Below are 24,958 nucleotides of genomic sequence, written 5' to 3' on the forward strand. Positions count from 1 at the left end.
TCGCCGGCGGGTTTCAGCCGGACGGATATCACCAGCGCAACGGCCGCGGTGACTCGGCAGGCGTCTGACGTCATCACTGCCTGCCGCGGAGCGGTCGTCGTGTTCCTCACCTCGGATGCCTCCGCTCGAGAAACGAGTCCTGCGGGCGACTGCTACAGTCGCGCGCGCAGCAAGAGTCGCCGGCCCCCGAAAGGGGGTCCTTCCGGGGGCTGCCGCGTCGAGCAGTCGCAGCAGGTAACCGCCGCGCCCAGAGGAAGAAAAGCCAGCAAGTTCCGGCCGCGGGATTCCTCCGCCTGCGGTATCGGTGCTGAGGTTCCGCCGCCGCCATTTTGGATGCCAGGCTCCTGCCGCTGTCGCCGCCATCGCCGCAGGGACCCGGCCCGGTGAGTGTACGCTCGGGGAAAGGTGGGGGCCCGGCCCGGCCCTCTAAGGACGACCGGCGCGTCACGAGTCCCCTCCCGCGGCTGACCGAGCCTTTTCCGGCCGCCAGGGCCTGGCCGTTTCCCGCAGGGGAGGCGTGGGGCCCGGGCTTGGTTTCAGTGCCTGCCCCTCGGCGCGGGACTGGGCTCGGCCCATCGACCCCTTTCCGTCTCTGGGCCTTCGTGCCCCAGAGAACCGGCCCGGCCCGAGGACGCCCGCCCAGGCCCACCTCCGCTCTCCCGCTCGGGGGAAACCCTGAACCGCCGGCGGACCCACCACAGGGTCGACGGCGTCGCCGGATGGGCGGGCGAGCGGCTGGCTGTTCTCCGGAAAAGTCTAGTGGGAATGAGGCCGCCAGCGACTGGGTCGTCGTACGGAGGAGAAGCAGTTCATGTCCTCTGTGATCGCGTTCGTCTGAGTGTCTGGAGTCTTCGCTGTTCTCTTAGCCAAGCGGTTCGGCCTTCCCCTCCTCAGTCATTCTGGTTGCCTTCTTCCAGCTCATGCCCTTTTCAGAAGTGGTGACAAGAGCTGTACGTGGTATTTCAGAGCAACTGATGAGCTGCGAACGTGAAAAGCTAAGACCCGCAAGGAAGTGAAAGGGCCCCTTCCAAAACCCTGAAGATAAGGGGAAACAAACAGGGAAACTACAAGAGCTCTTTCAAGCACACCTATAAAGTTAAATAAGTTAGGGTTAACATATTGGCCATGGGTAAATACGTTTCGTGCTTTTGGTTAGCACTTTTGTTCGTGTTGCCACGTGGGAGCATCTTGTGACAAAACTTAGTTTTATTTGCAGTGCTGGATGTTGTGATATGACTATTAGGGTGGGATTGTAATCATCAGGTTCAGATCTTCAGCATTTATTCTCTTGAATTCATGGCTCCTTTTAGAGTACCAGGTACAGCCTGCAGATGAGAGAGCCTTTGCCCAACTTCAGCTGGTTCCCCCAGTTGCAGTTTTTTGGGGCAGCAGTAACGTACCCATATTACCTTGTGTTCTTATTACCAAAGCACACTCTACATGGGGCTGCCTTTGATGATAATTCAAGAATTGAATTAGTTCAGAATGCAGCAGCCTAGGTGACAGGCACTCTGGCAAAAAGTTTCCAGGACCCGATTGAAAGTACTGGTCTTAACCTATAAGGCCTGGACTCCTATGTACTTTCAGGGCCATCTCCTCCAATTAGAATCAGCCCATCCTGTGTGTTCATGCTCATGGGGAATGCTTAGGGTTCCTACCCCATAGGAAGGTAAAGCATTGGGGGGGGTCCAGAGGCAGTTCTCAGTGGTGGCCCCAATATAATGAAACAGCCTGCCCCCTCAGGTGCATTTGTCTTGCAGAGTCATAAAAGCAATGTGGTGTGTTGCTGACCAATCCAGACATTAATTCCTCTCTCCTCCTGTACCAGATCACTTTAATTTGTTCCTTCGCACACCTGTTCCTATGGTGTTAATGTTATTATCTTTGCTTTATTCTCTTACTCAGCCTTAATGTAATGTAACTAATCCTAAACTAACTACAACAGAATAAGTCTTTAAATTTCCATTTTGTGGGGGAAAAAAGCTCCTAGGAATGTGCATGATATTTTTCAGGAGCAGAAAAGGAGGCTTGTCATAAGGAAACTCCTCTGAAAAGAATTTTTGCTTGAAAAATTTGCCTGTATATGTGAAAATGGCTTATGTAAAATGCTATCTGGGTTAATTCATCTCAATATGTTGCTGGTTTTTACCCATGGTTTAGTGAATTTACAGCATGCTACAACACCAACTAAACCATAGCATAACTTAGTACATTGTGTGTCAGAGTCTGCACACTCAATCCCAAAGTTCAGTAAATCCTCTGGAGACCAAAAGTTCCATCAGAGATTTCTTTATTCAGGAGAGGCATACAGCATCATAGTTTGTTGAGTCTGATTCAACATAGCAAAGCCTTGTCTTTTTAAGCCCAACTTCCCCCCCCTTCTAGGTTTCTATTCCCGCTTGCAGCTCTTCGTGCCTTGCTCCGGTTCTCACACCTCCTGGCCTTGGATGTCTGGTTCAAGATAGAGATAACGGCACCTGGCCTCCTCTTCCCCCCCTTTTTATGGCAGGTCAAGCAAACTGTTAGAATAACATTCCCAGTATTCCACTATTGATCTATGGTTAGCAATAAAAGCAAAAGTATGGTTAGCAATAAAAGCAAAGTAAGAATAATTGAAGGTTCTGGTTTGCGTAGATCCTGACATTGTGTGAAACATCCTGCTGACTGATTTTGTATCCCATTTTTCTTTTGTGAGCTCAAGGTGGTACGCATGGGAGTGTCCTTTTAATCTTTCCCCCAAGTAACCATCTTGTGAAGTTGATTGGGCTGGAAGAGTGACAGGACCAAATACAACTAGTGCAGTCCATGGTTGAGTTAAAGAACTTTAACCTGGGTCCCCCAGATTATATATTAACCATTAGATTACATGGATATCTTGGGTTAATGCAGCCAATTAAACCCTAGCCATACAAGCCATATTTTAGTGTGAAACATGAATCCAGCCTTATACATTACAAACTTTTTACATAGGATTTCTGGTAAATCTTATTATAGAAGCAATCAAGGTTGCCACCTTTGTGTACCTTCAGCAGTGCTGCATCCACTGAATGGCTTCCTAAGTTATATACTGGACCTAAATAATGAAAGTCATTGTGAAGACTTCTAATACAGATGTCTTTGAACGATACATTTTGACTTGGGTTAGCAGAGCCTTGTACATGAGCAATGGGGAATACATCATAGATTTGCCATCTTAGATTTAAGATTTTGGAAGAACTAATCCTAACCCTAAACAAAACTTTCTTCTGGTACTAGGGGAGGGGGGTTGTTAACTAACAAAGCTTTTAGACCTCATGTCTTTCTCCTTCGTACCAAAAACACAAATAGCAGTGGGATGAGTTTGCCCTGATGATCTGAGGAGATCTGTTCGCAGAGAGTGTTGAGAGGATGCAGATATATTAAAGAAGCATGGTTGGAGAATATGAAGTAAACAAGTGGAGCTGAGCAAGAATCATACTTGTATTGATGTACTTTTAGATTTCAGACAAGACTTATGTAGTTTGGCATTGCTTTCTGATTTAGGGAAATTGTTAGACAAGAGAGTCACAGCTAATTAGTAATAACCAGTATAAACACAGAGAAGTAATTTATCCATCAGAATAACCCTAACCTTGTAGATTTAATTTATAGACACTTTTAAGCTGTATTCACACAATATGCTTAGTCATAAAGTATCCTGTCACCATTAGCCTGGTGTGTTGTGTTAACTCAGCTTGGGTGGTTAGTTTATGGTTCAGTGTACAGTATCTTGAACCATAAAATTAAGTTAATACAGTAAACCATTATTCAGCTGATTGTGGGTTAGCATGTTGCAGATGCCCTTTATTATTAAATCAGGTAGTTGTACTATGTTAGAGGTGATTACAGAGGTAGTGCATTTTGTTTTAACCCCCCATTTACAAACAGTTATTTAGCATATTTGGTTCATAAGCATTGTAGCTGGGGGTAAAGTTGTACCAATAAGCTGTGATTCCCTTGGGCTGCTTCTGAGCAAGTCTGGGTGTCTTCAATTAGCAGAGCTTCACAGAACATTGAACATGTTCTAAAGAAAGAGAGAGGAAGGATCTCCAAGACTTGAATGTAGATTTGGCAATGGAGAATAACCCCCCTCCTCTTCTGGGTGACAACCCCTCAGCTGTTTAGTATCATATCTCTGCAAAGTCATCTTTTCTGTAGACTAAAGGTGCCCAGGCGTTTTAACAATTTCTCATAGGGTTTGATTTTCTGACCCTTCATCATCACCAGCTATGTGTCATCTGCAACTATTACAAGTGACATTTCAACTCCCTTATCCAAGTGACTGATGAGAATGTTGAACAGCATAGGGTCCAAGACACAGCCCTATGCTCCCTACTTGATACTTCCGTCAAAGCTGAAGTAGAGATATTAATGAGGACTCTTTGGGTACAGCCATTCAGCCAACTGTGAATCTATCTGATTGGCATCATCTAGCCCCTATTTTACTTTTTTATTAAGGAGAATATCATTAGGCATTCTGTTAAAGGCTTTGCGGAGGTCCATGTATACTCCCCCGAATTTCCAAACTACTAACTCTGTCAAAGGAGTTGAAGGTAGTATGGTATGATTTCTTTGTAACAAACTCATGTTGGTTTCTGTTAATTGTAGCATGTTTATCCAAGTGCTCGCAAACTTGCTAGCTTTATTTTTATCTTTATTATATATTATTGTTATTACTTTTATCCTGCCTTTTTATATATGACTCAAGGTGGCAAACATACCTAAAACTCCTGCCTCTATTTGTTTAATTTAATTTGTTATTTAATTGTTATTATATTCAAAGATTTACCCAGTATAGGTGTCAAGCTGACAGGTCTTTAGTTTCTACAGCTCTTCACAATATATCCTCATCTCAATGAACTTGCTTTAGAAACACAGGGTGTCCATTTGACTCCAAAGGTCCTCTTGGACTGGCATTCATGTGCTACAGTTGAGCCATGCATTTGACTGTGATGTTCCTAGGAATCATTCAATTGTTCCTTCTCATCTAACTGTATGATTGACTTCTTGTGCTGTTTGATTGCTGCTGTTTTTGTGAGGTGGTAAAAAAAATAAACATGGTTTATGTTATAAAATACATCTTAAGAACAGGTCATGTTAATGTTTCCTTCACCCTAACCCTAACCCTGTAACAGCCCTTGAAATTGGGTGTGAGGAGGACCTTATGAAATCAGCTTGGGGAGTCAACTGTTCTGCTGAAGGAGGAATTGCAACTAGTAAGGAAGGACTGGTGCTAGCTCTGAAATTTCTTTTTTAAGTACATCAAACCAACATGAAATGTTGTAGAATTAATTGCCTGGTACTTACTTGTATGGATTAGCATTTCTGGCAGCTTCTTGCCCAATTTTAAGAAGTGTATACTGTAGTGTGACATTTCATGACCTCACAATTACGTTATTTTCAAACCTATGTATCTGGAGCTTTTCTAGAGTTGCTTTAAAAAAAAAAGTAGTCTTAACCCTTATTGCTTCCCACCCCAATAGCATTTATAGTATTTTTCTGGGGACAATTCATCTCCCATAGGAGAATCTCCATTACTTAAAAAGTGGTATCTGAAGTTACGTGAAGTCATTCAGGAGTACGGGTAGTCCTCAGCTTACGACAGCAATTGGGACTGGAATTGCCATTACAAAGCAACGTGAACATAAAGTGCAACGTCACATGGCCATGCCGACTTATGACAGTAGTTCCATCAATCCCTGGTTACCATCATTAACTGAGGTCTGCGTGGGTCATTAAGTGAGAACCTCACATGACCATGACTTCTGACTTCCTGCTGGCTTCCACATTGACTTTGTGGGAAGCCAGCAGGGAATGTCAGAAATTGTAGTCATGTAACTGCAGCTCACTGTGACGTCATAATTGTGAGCTGGACTCTGAGTGCCTAGATTGCAATCACGTGACTGCAGGGGCCCTGCAACAGCCAGAACTCTGAGGACCGGTCATAACTACCATTTATTCAGCACTTTTGTAAGTTTGGGTGCTGAATGAGTGGTCATGACCTGGGACCACCTGTATCCTTCTGAAAGAAGCATATCCATATTTTGGGCTGCCATGAGTACAGAAGAGTGCATTGCCTTTTACTTACAAGTAGGAAATACAGCTACATTCTATTTTATTTCTAAGGGTATTCATTGTCAGCAATAGAGGTATTGCTATTTCCACACATCCATGGGTTGCACTCTGTACAGTACTCCTCTATACAGTGGTTTCAGACTGCTGGCTTGGGATGGCAACCCTGGATTAACCATAGGAAATACTCAGAATGGATCAAGATTAGCAAAGAGGTTCTTATTTGGGAAATTCTCCTGCAGCGTGAATTTAAAGTCTGTGTGCATAAATTTCATCTGTTCTTCTGGCCCTCCTTTTATTAGAGGATGCCAGCCCCCATCAGACTCCGGGAGTTGATCCGGACCATCCGGACTGCACGCACACAGGCAGAAGAAAGGGAGATGATACAGAAAGAATGTGCTGCTATCCGATCATCCTTTCGAGAAGAGGACAACACGTACCGCTGCCGGAATGTAGCCAAGTTGCTGTACATGCACATGCTGGGCTACCCTGCCCACTTTGGACAGGTGAGCCACCTTCTTTTGGGTTGGTAAACAGGTGAGCGCTCTCTGCCCTTGAAATCCAGACCTTGGACATACAGCCTTCCCATTTGATGAGCAGCTAAGTGCCTTAGAATCTTTACCATTATGAGTGTGGGAGAAGGCTTCTGGAAACTGCTGCAGGAGAGAGGAAGAGGATCTCACAGTTTCCATTGATGGCCAAAGAATATTTCTCCAGGTTATGTGACATGGATTTTGTTTCATGGCAGCTAATATTACTTCAGAAAAATAGGATGATGTGTATTATTCAGTCAAAACGCCTTTCCCGAGGTTGATGCCCTCCAAATAAGACTTCAGGTATTGAGTCAGCTTTGATCTGACTTGGGACAAATAGTAACCTCTCCTGCCCCCAGACGTGAGATGCTGCGCCTTTACCTGTTCCTTATGCCATACCATTGTGCAGAGTTTGTCTAGCATGTTGAAACTGGTCTGGAGTTTGTATAATGGGGCATGCTGCAGACTCCTTCCATCATTACATAATTCCCTCCCCCCCCCCCCCCGATATGATGTTCTCCTGTTGCTTGATTGGTGTGGCTGCTCCTTCAGAACTGCTCATGGAGCGTACTGTGAACCCAGCTTTGCAGTGTTTCTATAGCAGCAGCCATTGCAGGCGGAGAAAACCAGTGTTGAGGCTGCTTGTTAGGCCCTTAAGCCCCACCTACCTACTCCTGTCAGCCTCAGTTATGCCAAAACTGCATCAGTACGCAGTTAAGATAACTTAAAGCTTTCTCATTTGATTTCACCAAATCCTCCTTTTGGATGTCTCTCAAAGTGCTCCTGGAATATTTGAGATCCTGTGAGCCCAGGGACAGCATGGGTGATTCACATTTCTGAGTTAGTAATCTCTGTGTGGATATAATCATTGTGTTATGTGATTTAGGTTTTTCTTTTTGTTTGGTTTATCTGGTTTTCTTATATCCTTTGGGTTTTTGGGCCGGGGGATTTGGCATTCGTGCCTCATTTTTCTTTTTTATAGTTGTGTATTGAAAATTAATAAAAGTGAGCTTTTTGTAATCTTACATACTGTATTTGGGCTAGGATGGAGGTTGAGCCAGAAGGTTTACAGTTGGTTGGTCTGGTGCCTGGTGGGAAGGGCTGTTCTGTTTTAGTTCTCTTCTTGTTGATTGCTGTGAGCTGCCTAGGATCTCTATGTGATAAGCGGCCATGTAAGTCCTATAAATACATACATACTATGGAAGTCTACATTTTTTTATTGACTTGCCAGGGCAAGTGGGGAGCGTGCTAAGTTGGAGATTTCACATTATCCTTTTCTAAGGGGAATGCTGATTTTTTTTTTCCACAGCTGCTCTGTGGACACAGATTTTAATTCTCCTGCAGCAGCCCAGGACTGGTCTGGGAATTTGAAACACAAGCATATCAGGCAGCTGATGTTCTCCAAGCTTCTTTCCAGCTTTGAACCATTGGGCAGGGATCACTTTGGTCATGTAGGGACCTTCGTGTAATGAAAACGCTAAAGCTTAAAAATGGCTCCCACTGACTTCTCTGTCCCACTTGCAGCTGGAGTGCCTAAAGCTGATCGCCTCTCAGAAATTCACAGACAAGCGCATTGGATATCTTGGAGCCATGTTACTCCTGGATGAGAGGCAGGATGTTCATCTCCTCATGACCAATTGCATCAAGAAGTAAGGCTGCTTGCTCTCCTGGGACTGAGGGTGGAAGTAAGAAATCTTTATCTAGTGCTTGGAACCTGATTCTGAGCGGTCTTTGTTCTCCTACTTCTTTGAGTACCTTAGACAGAAAGGAGAAATGTGCTGTTCCTGCATAGTCTGTAAGAGACAGGGAGTTGAGGAGTTGAGCTGGGCCTGTTGAAGATGCTAGAGACAAAGCGCAAGCTTCCTACTCTCTACCTGTAGGCTTCTTGAGTATTCATTATGTGCACCAGTGACTTGGCATTGAAACTAGGGATTCTTGGCCAGAGGCTTCCAGAGACTTTAACTCTCTCTGTTGGTTGAGAAACCATTTCATTTGCACTCCATACACTGGCAGGTGAACATTCACAGTTGAGTTGTGCTGTCCAGAAACAACATCTGATGCACTTCCTCCCCGGTTCTTGGCTTCTTCCTTGGCAGCTCCTTAACCTGTTACTCTCTTCATCTGCAGTGACCTTAATCACAGCACACAATACGTGCAGGGCCTGGCACTCTGCACCCTGGGCTGCATGGGTTCTTCTGAAATGTGCCGAGACCTTGCGGGGGAGGTGGAGAAGCTTCTGAAGACATCTAACTCCTACCTGAGGAAAAAGGTATCTCCTTGACTGACTGAGCTTCCTTGAACTTAGGGAGGTTTTGCTGCCATCAGTGGCTGGTGAAATTCTCTTTCTTCTGCAGACTTTGGCTTACTTCATTTCAGTTGTCAGGGGAAGGAGGCTGTGCCCATGGAGCATTACCCTAGATTGTTGCCTTTCTCTTGGCAGCATATGTCTCTTGTTCCTACAGGCTTCTGAGCCTCCTGCCCAATTTTGTAAATCCCAGAACTTGAATAAAGCCCAAGTAAAGCAGCCTGTTTTTTGGGGGAGCACTGAAGAAGTACTTAGAATGTGCTGATCCCTCCCATTCATTTACAGGCAGCCCTATGTGCCGTTCATGTCATCAGGAAGGTGCCTGAACTGATGGAGATGTTTTTGCCAGCCACAAAAAACCTGCTGAATGAGAAGAACCATGGTAATAATTCTTTTTAGCCATGGCATCTTCCTACAACTTTGTTCTGTAGTGGCCATATAAAATGTGGGTTCATGTGTTCCTCCACACAGGTGTCCTTCACACTTCTGTTGTCCTCCTCACTGAAATGTGTGAAAGAAGCCCAGACATGCTTGCCCACTTCAGAAAGGTGAGACCAGCTCAGAGTTTTGTGTAGTCGGGTTCCTGTTCTCGTCCTTTGAGCGAGAAGAATAAGCTTCTTTTCCTGGTTGTGGCAAGAGGGTCCCCGAGTGCATGCCAGGATGTGTGTTGTACCTTGTAGACACCCATGATAAGCAGCACCCCTTTCTGCCTGTTAGAGTATCTTTGGTTTGGTTTGTCCTATGAACAAATGGCCTATCAGATATAACTGAAAGAGATCTGAGCCAAGAGAGGTGCTGCTGTTGCTGCTGCTTCCACTGCTCAGCCTTGACATTAGAAAGGCCTAGGCTTTGCATGCCATCAGTGGATGCGAAGGGAATATGGAAGTGGCCCCTGGGGAAGGTGGTGGTTGGGAGAGGAGGACCCTCAACGTCTCAAGTGTCCTGGCTGCCTGATGTTGTGTTGGTGATGGTGGTTGATGCTGCAAGCTGAGTCTTCTCTGCCCAGTACCTAACTTCATCTCTTTTGTCCCCTTTGTCTGCTTGGAATCCTGCTCTGGTGGGTTAGAATGAAAAGGTAAGAAGGTGCTCACGTTCCCTGCTTCCCTCCCCCCCTCCATGCAGTGCATGCTTGCTATGGGTTGGTAGAGGCAAATGCCTGTTGCTGATAGGCAAAGCTGCTCTTCTTCTCTGTTGGATTAATCCTGCTACTCCAGACTTGGAGAGACTTGCATTGCTATAACCACAGCACTTTGCTAAATAGAGAATATCCTTTTGCTGGTGTGTTTTCATAGCAAATTTGGGGTGGAAAAAAAGAGGCAGAGAGAAGGATGGGCTGGGTTCCAATCATTTCAGGGCTGAATTCAGTGGGCTCTTATTAATGGGAACCACCCTGATCCCATTCAGAGATTCTGGGCATCAGTCTTGCCCCACCCTGCCAGTTTACATCTTGCAACTACAGCATTTTTTGTTTCTGTGCAGAGGCATGGACTGCTGCCACCATACAGTACTGTGGGCCAAAAGACCCCGAGTGTTAAATATGCTGGGGAGAAGCTAGGCAAAGGGACTTTTCTTTGCGAGAGACTCATCAAATAGAACCGCAAGTCGTAGAGCCCGAAATCCAACTCCTGATGTCTCTGTAGAGCCTGAAATCCAACTCCTGATGTCTCTCTGTTCTTTTCAGCTTGTGCCCCAGCTTGTTCGCATTCTGAAAAACCTTATTATGTCGGGCTATTCTCCAGAGCATGACGTTTCTGGGATCAGTGACCCCTTTCTGCAGGTCAGTTGTTTTGGAGGCAGGGAGCAGAATTTGCTTGCTCTGTGAGTTGTCTTCAGGAACCTAAGAAGTTTAGACAACAGACATGATCTTTTGCAGGTTCGAATCCTGCGGTTGCTGAGAATTCTGGGCCGAAACGATGATGACTCCAGTGAAGCAATGAATGACATTCTTGCCCAGGTGAGGGGACTACAGGCAGGTGGTGATTAGGAGGTCCTGGACTGGAAACCAAAAAACTGTAAACCATCCTCTCTATTTCAGGTGGCCACAAACACGGAAACAAGCAAAAATGTGGGAAATGCCATTCTTTATGAAACTGTCTTAACTATCATGGACATAAAGTCTGAGAGCGGCCTGAGAGTACGTCACTTTGGCTCTGTGGGTTCCCAAGGGACAACGGCTGCCACATCGGAACATCGCTTTTCCAGGCTTCCTCATGAGCACCAGAACTTTTCAGAAGGAAAAGTCTGATTGGGGCATCAGTGGGATTTAGCCTGTGTGCTTTAGTTCCTTGGTTGACCAGTGTCTTCCCTTGCTACTCCCACTTCCCACCCCCTCTGGACATTATTTGTTGGAGAGTGGAAAATCCAGACAGGAGGCTCTTTGTGACCGTGCCTGTCTGTCTCTCTCTGCAGGTGCTGGCCATTAACATTCTTGGTCGGTTCTTGCTCAATAATGACAAGAATATAAGGTAAGCCTATCAATGCATTTTATGGTTAGAACAGGCCTGGTCTTCTCCTGACATCCTGGGTTAGCACCAGCATCTCTGAGGTGTGGCCGGGAATGTATTTTCTGCTCAGCCCAATACAACAGTTAATTCTAGTTTCTTTTTCATGCCATGATGAGGTATTTCCTTTGCTTAGCAGACCATTTGGCCAAAATTGACTCTGGGAGGTTTGTCTGAGTGGACTTGTCTGCCCCTTTGCTCTCTGCAGGAGCCCTTCAGTGTGCTGTGATATAGAGCAGCTATCATCTAAAGCGTTCATTTCTTATTTCTCAGATATGTAGCTTTGACGTCCTTGTTGAAGACTGTACAGACTGACCACAATGCTGTCCAGAGGCACCGGAGCACCATTGTGGACTGCTTAAAGGATCTGGATGTCTCCATCAAACGGTGAGTGAAGCTAGAAGGAAAAATCAGGCTGTGATCATAGATGACCCTCTGGCTGTCCAGTGTCTCTCCTGCTTGGTTTTTTTCTTTTTTCTTTTCTTTTAGCTAATCTTTTCCAGGGAGCCAAGAATTATATCCAAACATTATTTTCCTTGGGATGGCCTCTGCAGCATTCTGCATGCTTTTTATGTCAAGAAGTGGATCTCAACAGCCCTGGAAATCTTTGGAATAATCTATCCACTGTAGTAAATGTCCTTGTCCTTTTCTCTGGAGAAAAAAAAGATGATATGCCCTAAGAATAGATTGAAATTTTGCTTATTGCTTAAATGTTTTGGTGTTGTGAACTAAATATTCATTGAAGAACTTAACGTCAGATTTGGAAGTCTTAGAAGACAGGGTGGTGTTATGAGAGCCAGCAGGGGTGAGTGAGTCAATAATGATGGTGGGGCAGAGGCTATAAATTTAATTTTTCAAATCACACAGCATTTTGTAGATGCAACCCACAGTTTTTAAAATTTAGTCCTACAATTGTAAGAGTTAAATATAGATCTTTGCACTCTCAGGATTCATCACTAATTATCAGGCTAGATCATATTTGCTAATGTCTTTTTCATCCTTTCTAGCATTGAGGAGATTGCTTTTGCAACAAAAAAGAGAAATGTCTTCTACAGAATTTCAGTTTCGTGGAATTTTGAGTCACCTTGGGATAGATTTAGTAAATTTACCCTTTGTAGGTAAAGATTTAGGATGTCAGAAGAAAGAAGGGCTATCTGTAACAATTTGTCATGGAGTGTTGTTACTGAACATGAATGTAAAACAGAATGGATTTCCTCTACAGTTTTAACTGATCTCTTTATTTTACAGTGTCTAATTAATGCAAGTTCTGTTGGGTCTTCATTAAGCTGTCCTAGCAAATCACTGTTGTTGAAGCTGAAGTATTGAAATGTCAGCCTTTAGAGATTATCTCAAAGTTTAGGAAATTATCAGAACTGGAGACTGATATGCACACATGGTTGATTGTGCTTAGTCATTCAGGGACAGGAAGGGTTGTTTCTAGGTTGGGACCCATTCAAAATTTGACAACTTCATTGGTGGGGAAGCAGTCTTGACAGTTCTAGGAGACCTGGCCTTCTTAATTCATGCAGTTGTAGGATGATGCTTGAGAATGACCTAGTAAACTCAAGTCACTAACCAAACAGGCCTGTGGCCCCAGGAATCGTCTCCTGAGTGCCATGGTTCTTGCAGAGCCCCAGCTTCTTCCTTCCGCATTGGGTGAAATTGTGATGTCAAACGGGCTATAAACCATGTGTCAGTTCCTGGTGGTGCACTATGGCCAATGAATCCCTTTTACCTTTACCAGGCGCGCAATGGAACTCAGCTTTGCTCTTGTGAATGGGAATAACATTCGGGGAATGATGAAAGAGTTGCTGTATTTTTTGGATTCTTGTGAGCCAGAGTTCAAGGCAGATTGTGCATCAGGAATATTTCTTGCAGCAGAAAAGTAAGATCTCCTAAGAGCTTGTGTATTGAGTCATTTCTGGCCAGTCTTGCCACCCATTCTAGTCCCACAATCAACATTTAGAGGCTATGTTGTAAGAAAGCCTGCTGTCTGACTGGAGGCTTCCATCTTGGAACATCTAAAAAGGCTAGCTTGGATTTCGCTGGTGTCTGGATCAGTAACTGTTAACTAGAGAGACCTTTGCACTAAGCAGAGGATGGCACACAAGTAACGGGGTTCTTTGCCCTTCACAATAACTTTTAACACAATGAAACTCTCTTCTTGCTCTGCCGCCCCATTCTTAGCTGCTGTGTTGACTTGAACAGCAATAGAAATTGGATTCCATTGGAGAAAGGGTGGTACATTTGTATGCTAGAACCTTGCTGTTAGGCCATCCTTCCTGCAAGATTGCCTAGGTGCCATTGTGCATTGAGCCAAATAATATTGGTGATCATCGCTCCCCCATAAGTCCCCCTTTGCCCCAATGCAGGGATTAACTTCAGTTCATAAATGTCTGCAATGCAGTCCAGATGACTCCAGTACTGTGCTTGAATATGTGGGGAAATTGGGGCTGCAGAGCAGTTACTGGCATGCAATCCTCTCTGAGCGTATATTTGTTGATTTTCCAGATATGCTCCTTCTAAACGCTGGCACATAGATACAATCATGCGAGTCTTGACAACGGTAAGTGCTGTCTTGAGCATGGCTTCTCCAGAGGCACGCACTGTGCTTTCATGTGTGTCAGGCAGCAGGCCTTCCAATGCATTCTTGTTCATAGTCTGATTGGCTGCTGCTGTGCATTTGAAGGGGGCTAGGGACTAATATTGCTGCATGTGGGCAGGAAGAACCCAGTCAGCCAAGCATGCCACAAATAACATGAGCTACATTGGTTGGGAGCTTACTTCTGGGTGTGATTCAAGTGCTGGTTGCTACCTGTAAAGCCCTACATGGCATAGGACTTTACTTGAGGGACTGCCTGTCTCCCATAATATCTGCCTGACTGGGTCAGTCTGGCAGGGTTGGCACGCTCCAAGTTTTTTCAATTAAACAATGCCTTCTGTTGGGACCCCAGAAGCACGCCTTCTCTGTCTCAGTGCCTGCCCTCTGGAATGAGATTTGAATGGCCCCCACCCTACTGGTGTTTCAAAGGGCCCTGAAGACCTGGCTGTTTGCCCTGGCCTTCGGCAAGCGCGATGGAAGCCCCCTTTTCTTCTTTTCCTTTGTCCCCATCTGGGTTTGTGACCTCTGCTGTCTCTGCTCTTCTTTGTTTTGTGTGGTTTTCTTGTTTTAAATGTTTTTAACAATTTATAAACTTCCCAGAGTCGCTGGGAGTCTGGTGTCATATAAATTAAATTTTTTTATTGCAGCTGCTGCTGCTGCTGTTGCTGCTGCTGCTGCTGCTATTATTAATATTATTATTATTATTATTATTATTATTATTATTATTATTTGCAATGGCCATCTACTTGGAGACCAGTTTAAATAGTTCATGCTGGTCAACCTGTTTTAGAAGCCCTCTCTTCTTCTCTGCACTGTAAGGCCAATTAAGAACTATTCAGCAGTTTCTCTGTTTAGCCTACTAATATGCAGTAAACCATCAACAAAGTCCTTGACTTACAAGGGCAGTTGGGATCAGAATTGCCATCACTAATGTAATCATAAAGTGTGACCGCATCCCTTAGCGACAGCAGTCCCTGCAGTCCTGGTTGCTGCTGTTAACCAACTACCACAGTCCTACTGGCTTCCTCACTGGCTTGCGGAAGGCAGCAGGAAGTTGTAAGTCCCAGGCCAGCAGGCAGATAAGTGGCTGCTGCCGGGTGGAGGAAGAAGCAAGGGAGCGTGTGCGGGTGCGTGTGAGAGGCGGGGTCAGGGAGGGTGTCAGGATGTGTGAGCGGCTGGCGTGGTGTGAGTGCAGAGGGACTGGGGGAGGAGGGGCAGGTGGGGGAGACATCCCAGCGACTTGTGACCTTCCCTGCTGGCTTCCCCATTAACTTTTTGGGGAATGCCAGCGTGGAAGGTTGCAAATGGCGATCACGTGATTGCAGGGTGCTGCAACTGGTCGTAAGTGCAATCTGGTTGCCAAGCACCCAGATCACAATCACGTGACCGCAGGGGTACTGGGATGGCCGGAACTCCGAGGACTGGTAGTAACCACCATTTGTTCAGCACTGACATAACTTCAAACAGTCGCTGAATGAATGGTCTTAGGTCAAGGACTACCTGTACTACTCATATCGCTACAAGACCATCCTTCTGTGTCAGTTAAGTTTTACAGCTGTTTTGAAGGAGAGTTGGACTGTGGAATTTTGCGAACTATGTTATGCTTATGTAGCATTTTATTTGTTTAATAACATTTAAGTGATCACCTGAAATCAGTTGGACTCTAAGTGGCTTACAGAGTACTAGAACTTTGTGTTCTATTATATTTTTATATAACCCCCCTGACCTTAAAAATAGAGGTGTGTGATTGGCTGGCCTAACCTCTGTTGCTTCCCCAATAGAAATCTCTCTCTGAGTGCCACTCCCTGGCTGTGGAGTAATGCCATCATTGTCTCCTCTTCCTCCTCCTTCCAGGCAGGGAGTTATGTCCGTGATGATGCAGTGCCCAACCTTATCCAGCTGATCACCAATAGCATGGAGATGCACGCCTACACTGTACAGAAACTCTACAAAGCCATCCTGGGAGATTATTCCCAAGTAAGTACCGTGGGTGTAGGCATGGGTAGGAAAACTCTCTTGATTGTCTCTGGCCAGAGAACATTGCTAAGGCCACCTTTCCTTCTCCTCTGCTAGCAACCCCTGGTACAGGTGGCTTCCTGGTGCATTGGTGAATATGGAGATCTCTTGGTATCTGGTCAGTGTGAGGAGGAGGAGCCAATCCAGGTTTGTTGACCGGAGAAGGACAGGGATGTTCTGCTTGAAGGAAACAGACTGGTTTCTGGGACATTAGCTTTTGGCCAGGTGGCTCCTTTCCCACCTTTCTTATACTCGTCTGCACCCTTGGTTTGCCCAGGTCACAGAGGATGAAGTCCTTGATGTTTTAGAAAGTATCCTTGTCTCCAACTTGACGGCGTCGGTCACACGGGGCTATGCCCTCACCGCTATCATGAAACTGTCAACGCGGTTCACTTGCACAGTCAAGTGAGTTCCTCCAGGGTATAGAAGGGGTTTACCTTTACAGCCAAGCCTCCGGAGCTCTACTTAAAAGCTTCTGGAAAGCGCTAAACCCTCCAGAGAGCTGACATTTGGAAAAGGAGTCTCCAGTGCTGTCTTCTCTGTTGCGTCTCAGAGGAATAAGTTGTGACAGTGGTCAGGCGTTTCCATGGGTAACGTATTTACTGCCACCAGGGCCATGGTAGTTGTGTCTACACCCTGCTGTGGTGAACGGGCTGGGACCGGCATGCTTGCTAAATCAAGCTTTTCTGTGCTGCCCTCACCACCTCTTCCCTCTTCTCTTCACCTCCAGTCGCATTAAGAAGGTGGTCTCTATATATGGCAGTAGTATTGACGTGGAGCTCCAGCAGAGGGCAGTGGAGTACAACGCTTTGTTCAGAAAGTATGACCACATGAGGTGAGTCCTGGAGCTCCGGGACAGGTGACCTTGTTGCCTTCCCTTTGTGGTCAGGTGATGCGCTCTGTGATGCGTGTCTGGAAGCTGAAGAGTGGCTCCTGCTGAAAGGTAGACTTGATCAAAACTCTTTGCGCATTATCTCTGCTTAGCGGGTGGGAGTAAAGCATACTATGGCTGGGGTTGTAGTCTAGCAGTTACAGGGTATGTCTGATCTCTTCCAATGTTTGTAGGCCTCTTGTCCATAAGAAGCAGCCTGTCTTTGACTGTTCTCACTAACCCATTAACTTAGCACTGGGATTTTTGAAACATATTGTCCATTCCCTTGAAATATATGCCTCTAGGTCTTAGACCCAACTTTAATTTATCTTTGAATCATTCTGAGGCCAAGAATGTCCTCTCCTTGGACTAAGAACACAGAATCAAATATTGTATTAATACAGAATGTATACTAAAGGATTCTGATCAGTAAGTAAATCTAACATCTTCATAGTTATGATGCACTTTTCAGTGAATGCAGAGCTGGTAAAAGAGCTGTTTACTATTGTACTGAAATAATGAGCTGCTCTATTGAAGAGCAAAATGCTTCTTTGGACTATAGTTAATTATTGTCTTCTAACTAGTTTGTAAGTCACATTTCATGTCTGGGCAGATAGTAATAGATCGATAATGAGAGAAGATTATGTAAGAAATGCATCTTAAATTTAAGGATATTTATCCTGAATCTCTCAGAGTGTTTCAGTTGTAACTTTTTTACTTCCCAAATTCTTTGCAAAACTGCATCTCTTCACATAGCCTAATAAACTCTAAAACCAGATAAAGTAACACCGTTCTAGCGCTTATATAATATGTTGTGCCTAACAGACAACCTGTATTATTGATCTGTTATCTCCTAAACACACATCCCAAGGTCCGGCCACCAGCTGAAAGAGATTAGCTGATGGCTTATTGTGGCTATGCTACAGAAAGGCACTTTTGGCCATACTTGTTCCTTTATTAGAGAGACCCTCTCTTAAACAGGGGCAGTTGCCTCCTACCCCAGCCTTCCATGTGAGTAGAACCATAGGATTCTCCCACCCAGTGAGTTACCTTGCTCCCTCACAGGTCAGCTCTGCTTGAACGTATGCCAGTTCTGGAGAAATTGGCAGCTAACGGTCCTACAGATGTTACTCAGCCCAACGGGGAAGCAGAGCCAACAGTCTTGGAGACCAAGCCTCCCCTTTCCAGCCTGCCACCAGCCAGCCAGGTAAGAGAAGTGAATGTTTTGTACGATTCATGCTCTCAGCAATAGCTGGTTGCAGGAGCAAGTTGTATTTCACTATCTTAAGAGCAGTTGATGGCTTTCTTGCTACTCCTCTTCAGAAACTCTGGCTCCTTCCATGGTGCTGGTTTTCTTCTGAGTTGCAAGCTCTTTTGTCCAGGTGTGTTAATAGGCTGGCTCCATGTTTTTCATTAGGCCAATGACCTGCTGGATCTTTTGGGAAGCAATGACATCACTCCTGTCATATCGACGGCCCCTTCCAGCAAGGCAGCTTCTGCTGGTGGGGAGCTGCTGGACCTCCTTGGGGATCTCAATCCAACAACAGGTGAGATCCTGTGCTGAGGAGGGAGAAGAACAGGGTGGTGGGAAGCTTGGCTTTTGAGAGCTATAGGGCTTTCTGTGTTGTTTTTGTAGGTCTTCCGGCTCCTGCCCCACAGATACCACAGCCTCCATTTCTGCTGGATGGACTTTCCTCACAGCCCATCTTTAATGACGTATCTTCTGGTGAGAATGTAGAATGCTCTGGATTTGAGGAATTAGGCAGATGTATGGAAAGGAATTGCTAACATCTAGAAATGTATATCCCTCCTTTCTATTGAAGATATTTATCAGGAAGACTGACTGTAACCCCAGTTAAAAACAAAGAGTATTGCTGATTAAGCCTACTCCAGCAAACAGAGCGGCTTAACTTGCAGGGTGGTGGTGGTGCAATATTGATGAACGTCGCCTGACTTTCTAGAGCCAGTTTGGTGTCATGGTGAAGGCGTCGGGCTAGAAACTGAGAGACTGTGAGTTCGTCCCGCCTGAGGCATGAAGCTGGCTCAGTGACACTGGGCCAGTCATTCTCTCTCAGTCCTAGGAAGGAGGCAATGGCAAACCACTTCCAAAAAACCTTACCAAGAAAACTGCAGGGACTAGTCCAGTTGGTTGCCAGGATTCAAAAACTGAAAAACAAAACAGAGCTGGACTTTCTCCTGCAGCAGTTGGTGGCAGGAGGGAGAGAGCATGGCTCCTCCCATCTCCACCTGTGAGGGTGTTGGAATCTGAGCTTCTAAAAAGTCAGGAAGGTTGTAGGCAGCCCCAGGACTTGAGCAATGCTGCTTCTTCACAGGCATTCCTCCAATCACAGCCTACAACAAGAATGGGCTAAAGATTGATTTTGCTTTTGAGCGTTCCAACACCAACCCCAGTGTCACCGTGATCACCATACAGGCCTCCAACAGTACAGACGCGGACATGACAGATTTTGTTTTCCAGGCTGCGGTACCAAAGGTGGGTCAGGTCTTTCAGGTTGGAGTAGGGCTAACTCATGCCATGATGTTAAAAAAGGAAGATGGCCATCAGAAGACTCTGTGCTGCAGGCAGCCTTGAGGGTGGTTTCTGATGGGGCTTGCCTGGCGTTGCCCTGGAGGCGAGGGCCTCTGTTTCCCTGGGAAGAGCCGTCACCGAGAAGTCAGCGTAGCCCTGTTACTTGCTCCCCTCTAGACGTTCCAGCTGCAGCTCCTGTCTCCCAGCAGCAGCAGCATCCCAGCGTTTAACACGGGGACCGTCACACAAGTCATCAAAGTCCTGAATCCGCAAAAGGTAAGCCGGGGTCTGCAGCTGAGGCAGCTCTCCAGCCCCTTCCATTCAGGTGGCCCTTGGGAGGGGTGGTTCAGTTGAACAGGGAGGAAGCAAGAGAGCCTTGAGCGGAGGAAGATACGGCATTGGTTCCTTCGCTTTGCTGTTCCCTTGTCGGCCGTGTGTCTTGGCATCCTATCTGGGCACTCTTGGGGGTTGGCTTCTCTCCACCCCCCAGTCAGTTTTCATCTCTCTGTGTTTTTGTAGCAACAGCTCCGCATGCGGATCAAGCTGACCTATAACCACAAGGGCTCGGCAATGCAGGACCTGGCAGAAGTCAACTCCTTCCCCCCCCAGTCCTGGCAGTGAGTTGTGGCCCTGCTCTCCTCACCCTACCTGGTCGGCCAAAGGAACGTTGGGCAGAGCCTGTGACTCCAGAGATCCCCCAACCTCACCATGGCTGGGGGAATTGCTGCTGCTGCAGTGGAGGAGGACTGACCTTGCTCATCCTGAAGCATCTCTCTCAAGAACCTTGCGCACTCTCTTTCCCCCCTCCTGAACTGCTGAGCCCCATCCACCACAGAAGCCACGTTCCCTTGTTTTGGGAAGGGGGGCACATTGGGGCATGTGCTCTCTCCCCCCTCCCCCGTCAAGAAGGGAGCTGCCGCCGCCGCTGCCGCCACCACCTTGTCTCCAGCAGATGGGTGGGTGAGATGGGTTTGGCTTGGCTCCTTCTTACCTGGTTACCATCTTTAGACGCTTTTGTTCAAGTTCAAGGATGCTGGTGCCCTTCTTTTCTCCTTGGGTTCCCCTGATGTTGGGGGCCTTTTCTACACATGACTGCACCCTTGGTGAGCAGTGGCTTGAGTCCCATGTGGATCTGCTGTTCTGGACAGAAGCACTGCTTAGAGGATTTGGCAGGACAATGGGCAGTGAAGCCAAGCCCATTTTGGGCCAGTGCCTCTTTGAAGAAGCATCATGATGGACGAGACTGACTGCTCTAGCAAGTCATTTTTCAATGTGCCCCCACCCCAAATCTTGGACCTCCTTTTGTCTGTTCCTTGGCTGTCAGCTGTGGTAGGATGAGTAGAAAGGAAAGGTGTGTTCCTGGGCAAACTGCTTAGAGATGGAGGGGGGGCACCTATTAGCTGCAGAAAGACTCATCTCAAGACTCCACTGCAAAGCTGCTTCCTGCCCCGCCCCCCCCCCTTCATTTCCTGAGTCTGTCAGTCCTGGATTCCATTTGAATTTGTTCTTCTGGGACATTTGTGTTGTACCTGTAATACTGGCACTGAAATAAAGACCATCTGGTTTAATGAGATGTCCTGCTTTTAATAGCTGGTTTTGCAACTTCATGTCCAAAATGGAGTAGTGCAGTGGTCTTGTTTTGGAGGCAGGATCCAAAAATTCAACTTTTCACAAGAACTAGTTTTAATGCAGAAGTGAAAGACTGAGAGAAGTATTTATGAAGGAATCCTTAGTTCCTGTCCTGGATCCCTGCCTGCTTTACAGAAAAAGGGGTGGGATCTGCCTCTAGTGAGCCGGGCACGCTCCCTTTGTGCTGCGGCATGGGCTTTAAGCCAGGCTGGATCAAGTGCACCAAAGGGCCACACAGATGGTCAAATGGGCTGGAAGGAAGACTCTTAAGGGGCATGACGCTGGTGTGAGCTTTGCACATGCTAGGCAAAAGCACAGCTGGCTGGTTGTGGTTCAGTGGATGTGCACACCCACCAGCAAGCAGGATGGTTCAACATGTCCTGTGAGACCAGAAAATTGTCTTAGTGGACTAAATCTTGACAATCCTGGTTAAGCATGTTGGGCAAACTATAATAAGCACCCCCGCCAGTGGCTGAAACCCGTTCCTTGCTGCCACAAGGGAAGCAGTGTCCGAACGAAAGAAGGAACTTCCATGAGATTAGGCTTTTGTATTGTGCTGGGCCACGGGATTAGTGTGCCATGCTCACCCACCTGCTTAGGTAGTGAGACATTACATCAGTTTGTGTCGTGCCTGAATCTCCACCAATCCTTGTATAAACCCATGTGCTGCAGCTGGAGTTAAGCTTTGCGGTCCCTGCAAAACAAACCTTTTGAGTTCCCGAAGAGTAATGATATACTTGATACAAGCTTGAAAGAAGTCATTTTGTCAGATAAATAGTTTTATCGTTTTATTTATAAACAAAACAGAAAAGGTCAGAAGGCCCAGGAGGTGCAGCTGGGCTCACATCTAAGCCTTTGTCCAGCTGTTGTGGTTTGTAATGTATAAATGTATAGCACACTGTATAACCAAGTTCTCAGATCTAAGGCAGACTGGGCTGAAGGGGAGGTGCCTTTTAGCCAGTGGCCAGTCGCATTTGCCTACAGCTCTGTAAAGACACTTGTGGAGCAGCAGGTGACTCTTCCGCCGGATGCTTGGGGGCTACATGGAAAGCCTCAGTACAATCTTGTCTTGGATTATGTTGGCCCTGGGTGGTCTTCAGGATTCTTGTCTGCTCCCCCAGATTTCATGAGGCAGCAGCGAGGGGGCAGCTTGGAAAACACAGGCACACGTTCCCCAGAAGGGGCTTTGGACCGACCAAGCTGGGAAATGCCGCACCAGCATCTGCTCGACAGCTGTCTTCCCAGCCTGCCCTCCCCACCGGAGTCTCAGCAGGATCCCAGAGGACTAGTTTATCGGAGGTCAGCCCAGTGCTGAAAGAGGGACAGGAATCTCCTCAGAGCTGGCAGCTATCTTGGTTTCTGGGGGAGGCGGGAGCAGTAAGCGGTGAGCCAGACGCGCCGGCGTTGAAGGTAAGAGCCGAGAAGTGCTTCTCTGCAGGCTCCGGGCGCCGGCTTCGGTCGAGCCTAGCTTCCCCCTGGTTCTCGCCCGGTGGGGCTGGTTCTGAAGTTACAAAAAGCAGCAAAAAGAGAGACGGCGGCGGCCCCCGTGAAAAGCCCCACAGCTACCTCTGCTCCGTGTAAACCGCAGCCGAGGCCGCCGTAGTAGCCCTTGCGGCGGCAGAGGCTTTCCCGTTCTCTGCGCGGCGCGGAGCGGAGGCGGATGCGGAGGCGCAGGCGGAGGCGCGTGGCCAGCGGCTGTAATGGCAGGAGCGCGCTGGCACCAGGCGACAGCCGCGTTCAGGACGGCCTCCGCTATCAGCCAAGCCGGGCACTGCCAGGGCAGGAGCACCAGCCCGGCTACGAGCTGCGGCCATGCCAAGGCCACCGGGGCGCCTCCGGCGGCCGCGGGCAACTTCAGCTGGTGGAACTGGGCGTCCAGCTGCTGGCTTTCTCCCCGCCGGCTCCACTGAAGCCGCTGAGGCCCCCTCCGTGGTGGCAGTAGTAAGTGCTCCCCAAACTGAAAAGGCCGGGGCTGCAGACCGCGACCAGCAAGCCGAGGAGGAGATGGAGCAGGTGGCAGCGGGCTGGGGAGAAAGCCCCGAGGGGCGGTCGCTAGCCTCCGGGGCGCCGGCGCAGGGGCGAGGGCATCCCCGCGCGCGCCCCCGCCCTCCAGCAGGGAGGACTCGGCCCTGGCCGCCTTTGCTCGGGTAAGACCGGCCGGAGGCCTTTCCTGGGGCCGCGATGACCCGCCCTCGCCCGTCGCGGTCTAAGAGAGGCGGCTGCGCTCCTCGCCCCCCATCGCGGCGGCCTCCGCAGCCGACGGACCCGAGAGGCCCAGGCCGCTTGCCCATCTCTCCCCGGCACCGAAAGCCGTCCTGCCCCGCGGGCCGTGCAAAGCGAACGGCACCGCAGCCCCTCCGGGAGGGCACCGGAGGCCCCTCCGCCGTCGGGGCGCCCGGAAGGCTGGCGCCGCGCCCGCTGAGCGAAGGGAACCGCGGCACCGGCGCCGGCGCGCCCAGCCAAGGGCATGGTCTTCGTCGTCCCGCCCTCCCACCTGCACGGCGGCTCCGGCTCCCGCTCCGGCTCCGGCTCCTCCCAGGCGGGGGGCGCTTTCGCGCTGCTGCTGCGGCCTCTTTCTCGGCCCTTGCCCTGACGGTACGCTGCCTCGGACCGCGGAGGCTCCGCGCAGCTGGCCCGCCCCGCCCCCACGCTACCCTCCCAGTTTTCCCTGCGCAGAACCAGTGCGGCTCCTCTTCCGCCAAGCGGTGCCCGCCGCCCGCCGCCCCAGCCGCCCCCATAGCTTGCTTTCCCCGGCGCGGCTGCTGCTGTTTCCGCCTTTCTTTCTGGATGGGAGAGCGAACGCCTGTCGCGGGGCTTTAAGAACAGCTTCGGGGGTCTCCCGAGTTGGGGATCATTCGGGAGAACCCCTCCGGCAAACGATGGAAGGTTTTCTTGGCAGACGGAGGAGGTCAGGCGAGAAGGGCCCCTCGCTTGCCTGTAGGCGAGCGAGCGAGCGAGCGAGGGCGCTGCGCGTCCAGCAGATCGCCGCCCGTCGAAGCCTCTGCAGGGAAGGCGGGCGGGGCGCGGTCCTTCGGAGGTGACGGCGGAGCCGGTTCGAGCCGATCGGTCGGCGCGCTCCGGGTTCCTTGCGTGAAACAGTGCCATCTTTCGGGACCCAAGCAGCGCCCCTGCTCTGTCGCAGCGCCTGAGATCCGGGTGGCTCCCACCCTGCTGGCGTTCCCAAGGGCCTAAGGAGCTGGCTGTCCTCCCAGGCCTCGGGCGCCCCCTCCTCCGCTGGAGGGGGGATGTTTTGGGAGTCTGCTGAGTTTGCCATCTTTCTCTTTTCCTTTTGTTTTGGTTGTGTTGTTTGCTGCTTCTTATTACATGGTTTTTTTATATTCTCTGCTGCATTGAAGCCACACAGAGTCATTTGGACTCTGGCATCAAATTCAATCAATCAATCAATCAGTCAATTTGCAGACCCCTGCAGTAGAGCTGCTCTGGGTCAGAGGCAGTCAGCTCTTTGAGCATGTGAAAGAAAACTGCTGCCCAAATGCTGCAGCTAGGGGGTGGGAAAATGACTGTTTATCAAGCAGCTGCAAGAGAAGACAAAACACCCTAGGATTCAAAATGTTCAAATTAGAGTAACAAAAGCTCAGAATACAGAGGGGTTTTTAAAAGTTTTTTTATCCTGTCTTTATTATTTTTATAAATAACTCAAGGCGACGAACATGGCTAATACTCCGTCTTCCTCCTCTTTTCCTCACAACCCAACCCTGTGAGGTGAGCTGGGCTGAGAGAGAGGGACTGGCCCAAAGTCACCCAGCCAGCTTTTGTGCCTAAGGCAGGACTAGAACTCACCATCTCCTGGTTTCTAGCCTGGGTCAAACTTAATTTCTCATAAAAGCTAAGTGCTGCCAGTGCACAATTAGACTGAGTTC

At 48.2% G+C, this 24,958-nt stretch overlaps 1 protein-coding gene across 1 annotated transcript; it reads left to right on the top strand.

Moving 5' to 3' along the window:
- Positions 1-8: 8 nt before the first annotated feature.
- Positions 9-21,021, top strand: AP1G1 (adaptor related protein complex 1 subunit gamma 1). Its single transcript, XM_088136338.1, has 23 exons — positions 9-383; positions 6,393-6,596; positions 8,148-8,272; positions 8,751-8,892; positions 9,214-9,310; positions 9,400-9,476; positions 10,610-10,705; positions 10,802-10,882; positions 10,964-11,062; positions 11,338-11,393; positions 11,703-11,816; positions 13,174-13,314; positions 13,941-13,995; positions 15,886-16,008; positions 16,105-16,194; positions 16,325-16,452; positions 16,778-16,882; positions 17,984-18,125; positions 18,336-18,465; positions 18,555-18,644; positions 19,252-19,412; positions 19,626-19,724; positions 19,968-21,021. The coding sequence occupies exons 2-23, from the start codon at positions 6,396-6,398 to the stop codon at positions 20,067-20,069; spliced, it is 2,454 nt and encodes an 817-aa protein (XP_087992464.1). The 5' UTR covers positions 9-383; positions 6,393-6,395; the 3' UTR covers positions 20,070-21,021.
- Positions 21,022-24,958: the final 3,937 nt, after the last annotated feature.

Source organism: Python bivittatus, unplaced genomic scaffold (genome assembly GCF_059951505.1).
Source record: "Python bivittatus isolate LINGU-HERP-01145 unplaced genomic scaffold, Pbiv_v1 ctg000190_np1212, whole genome shotgun sequence".
Taxonomy (NCBI): Eukaryota; Metazoa; Chordata; class Lepidosauria; order Squamata; family Pythonidae; genus Python; species Python bivittatus.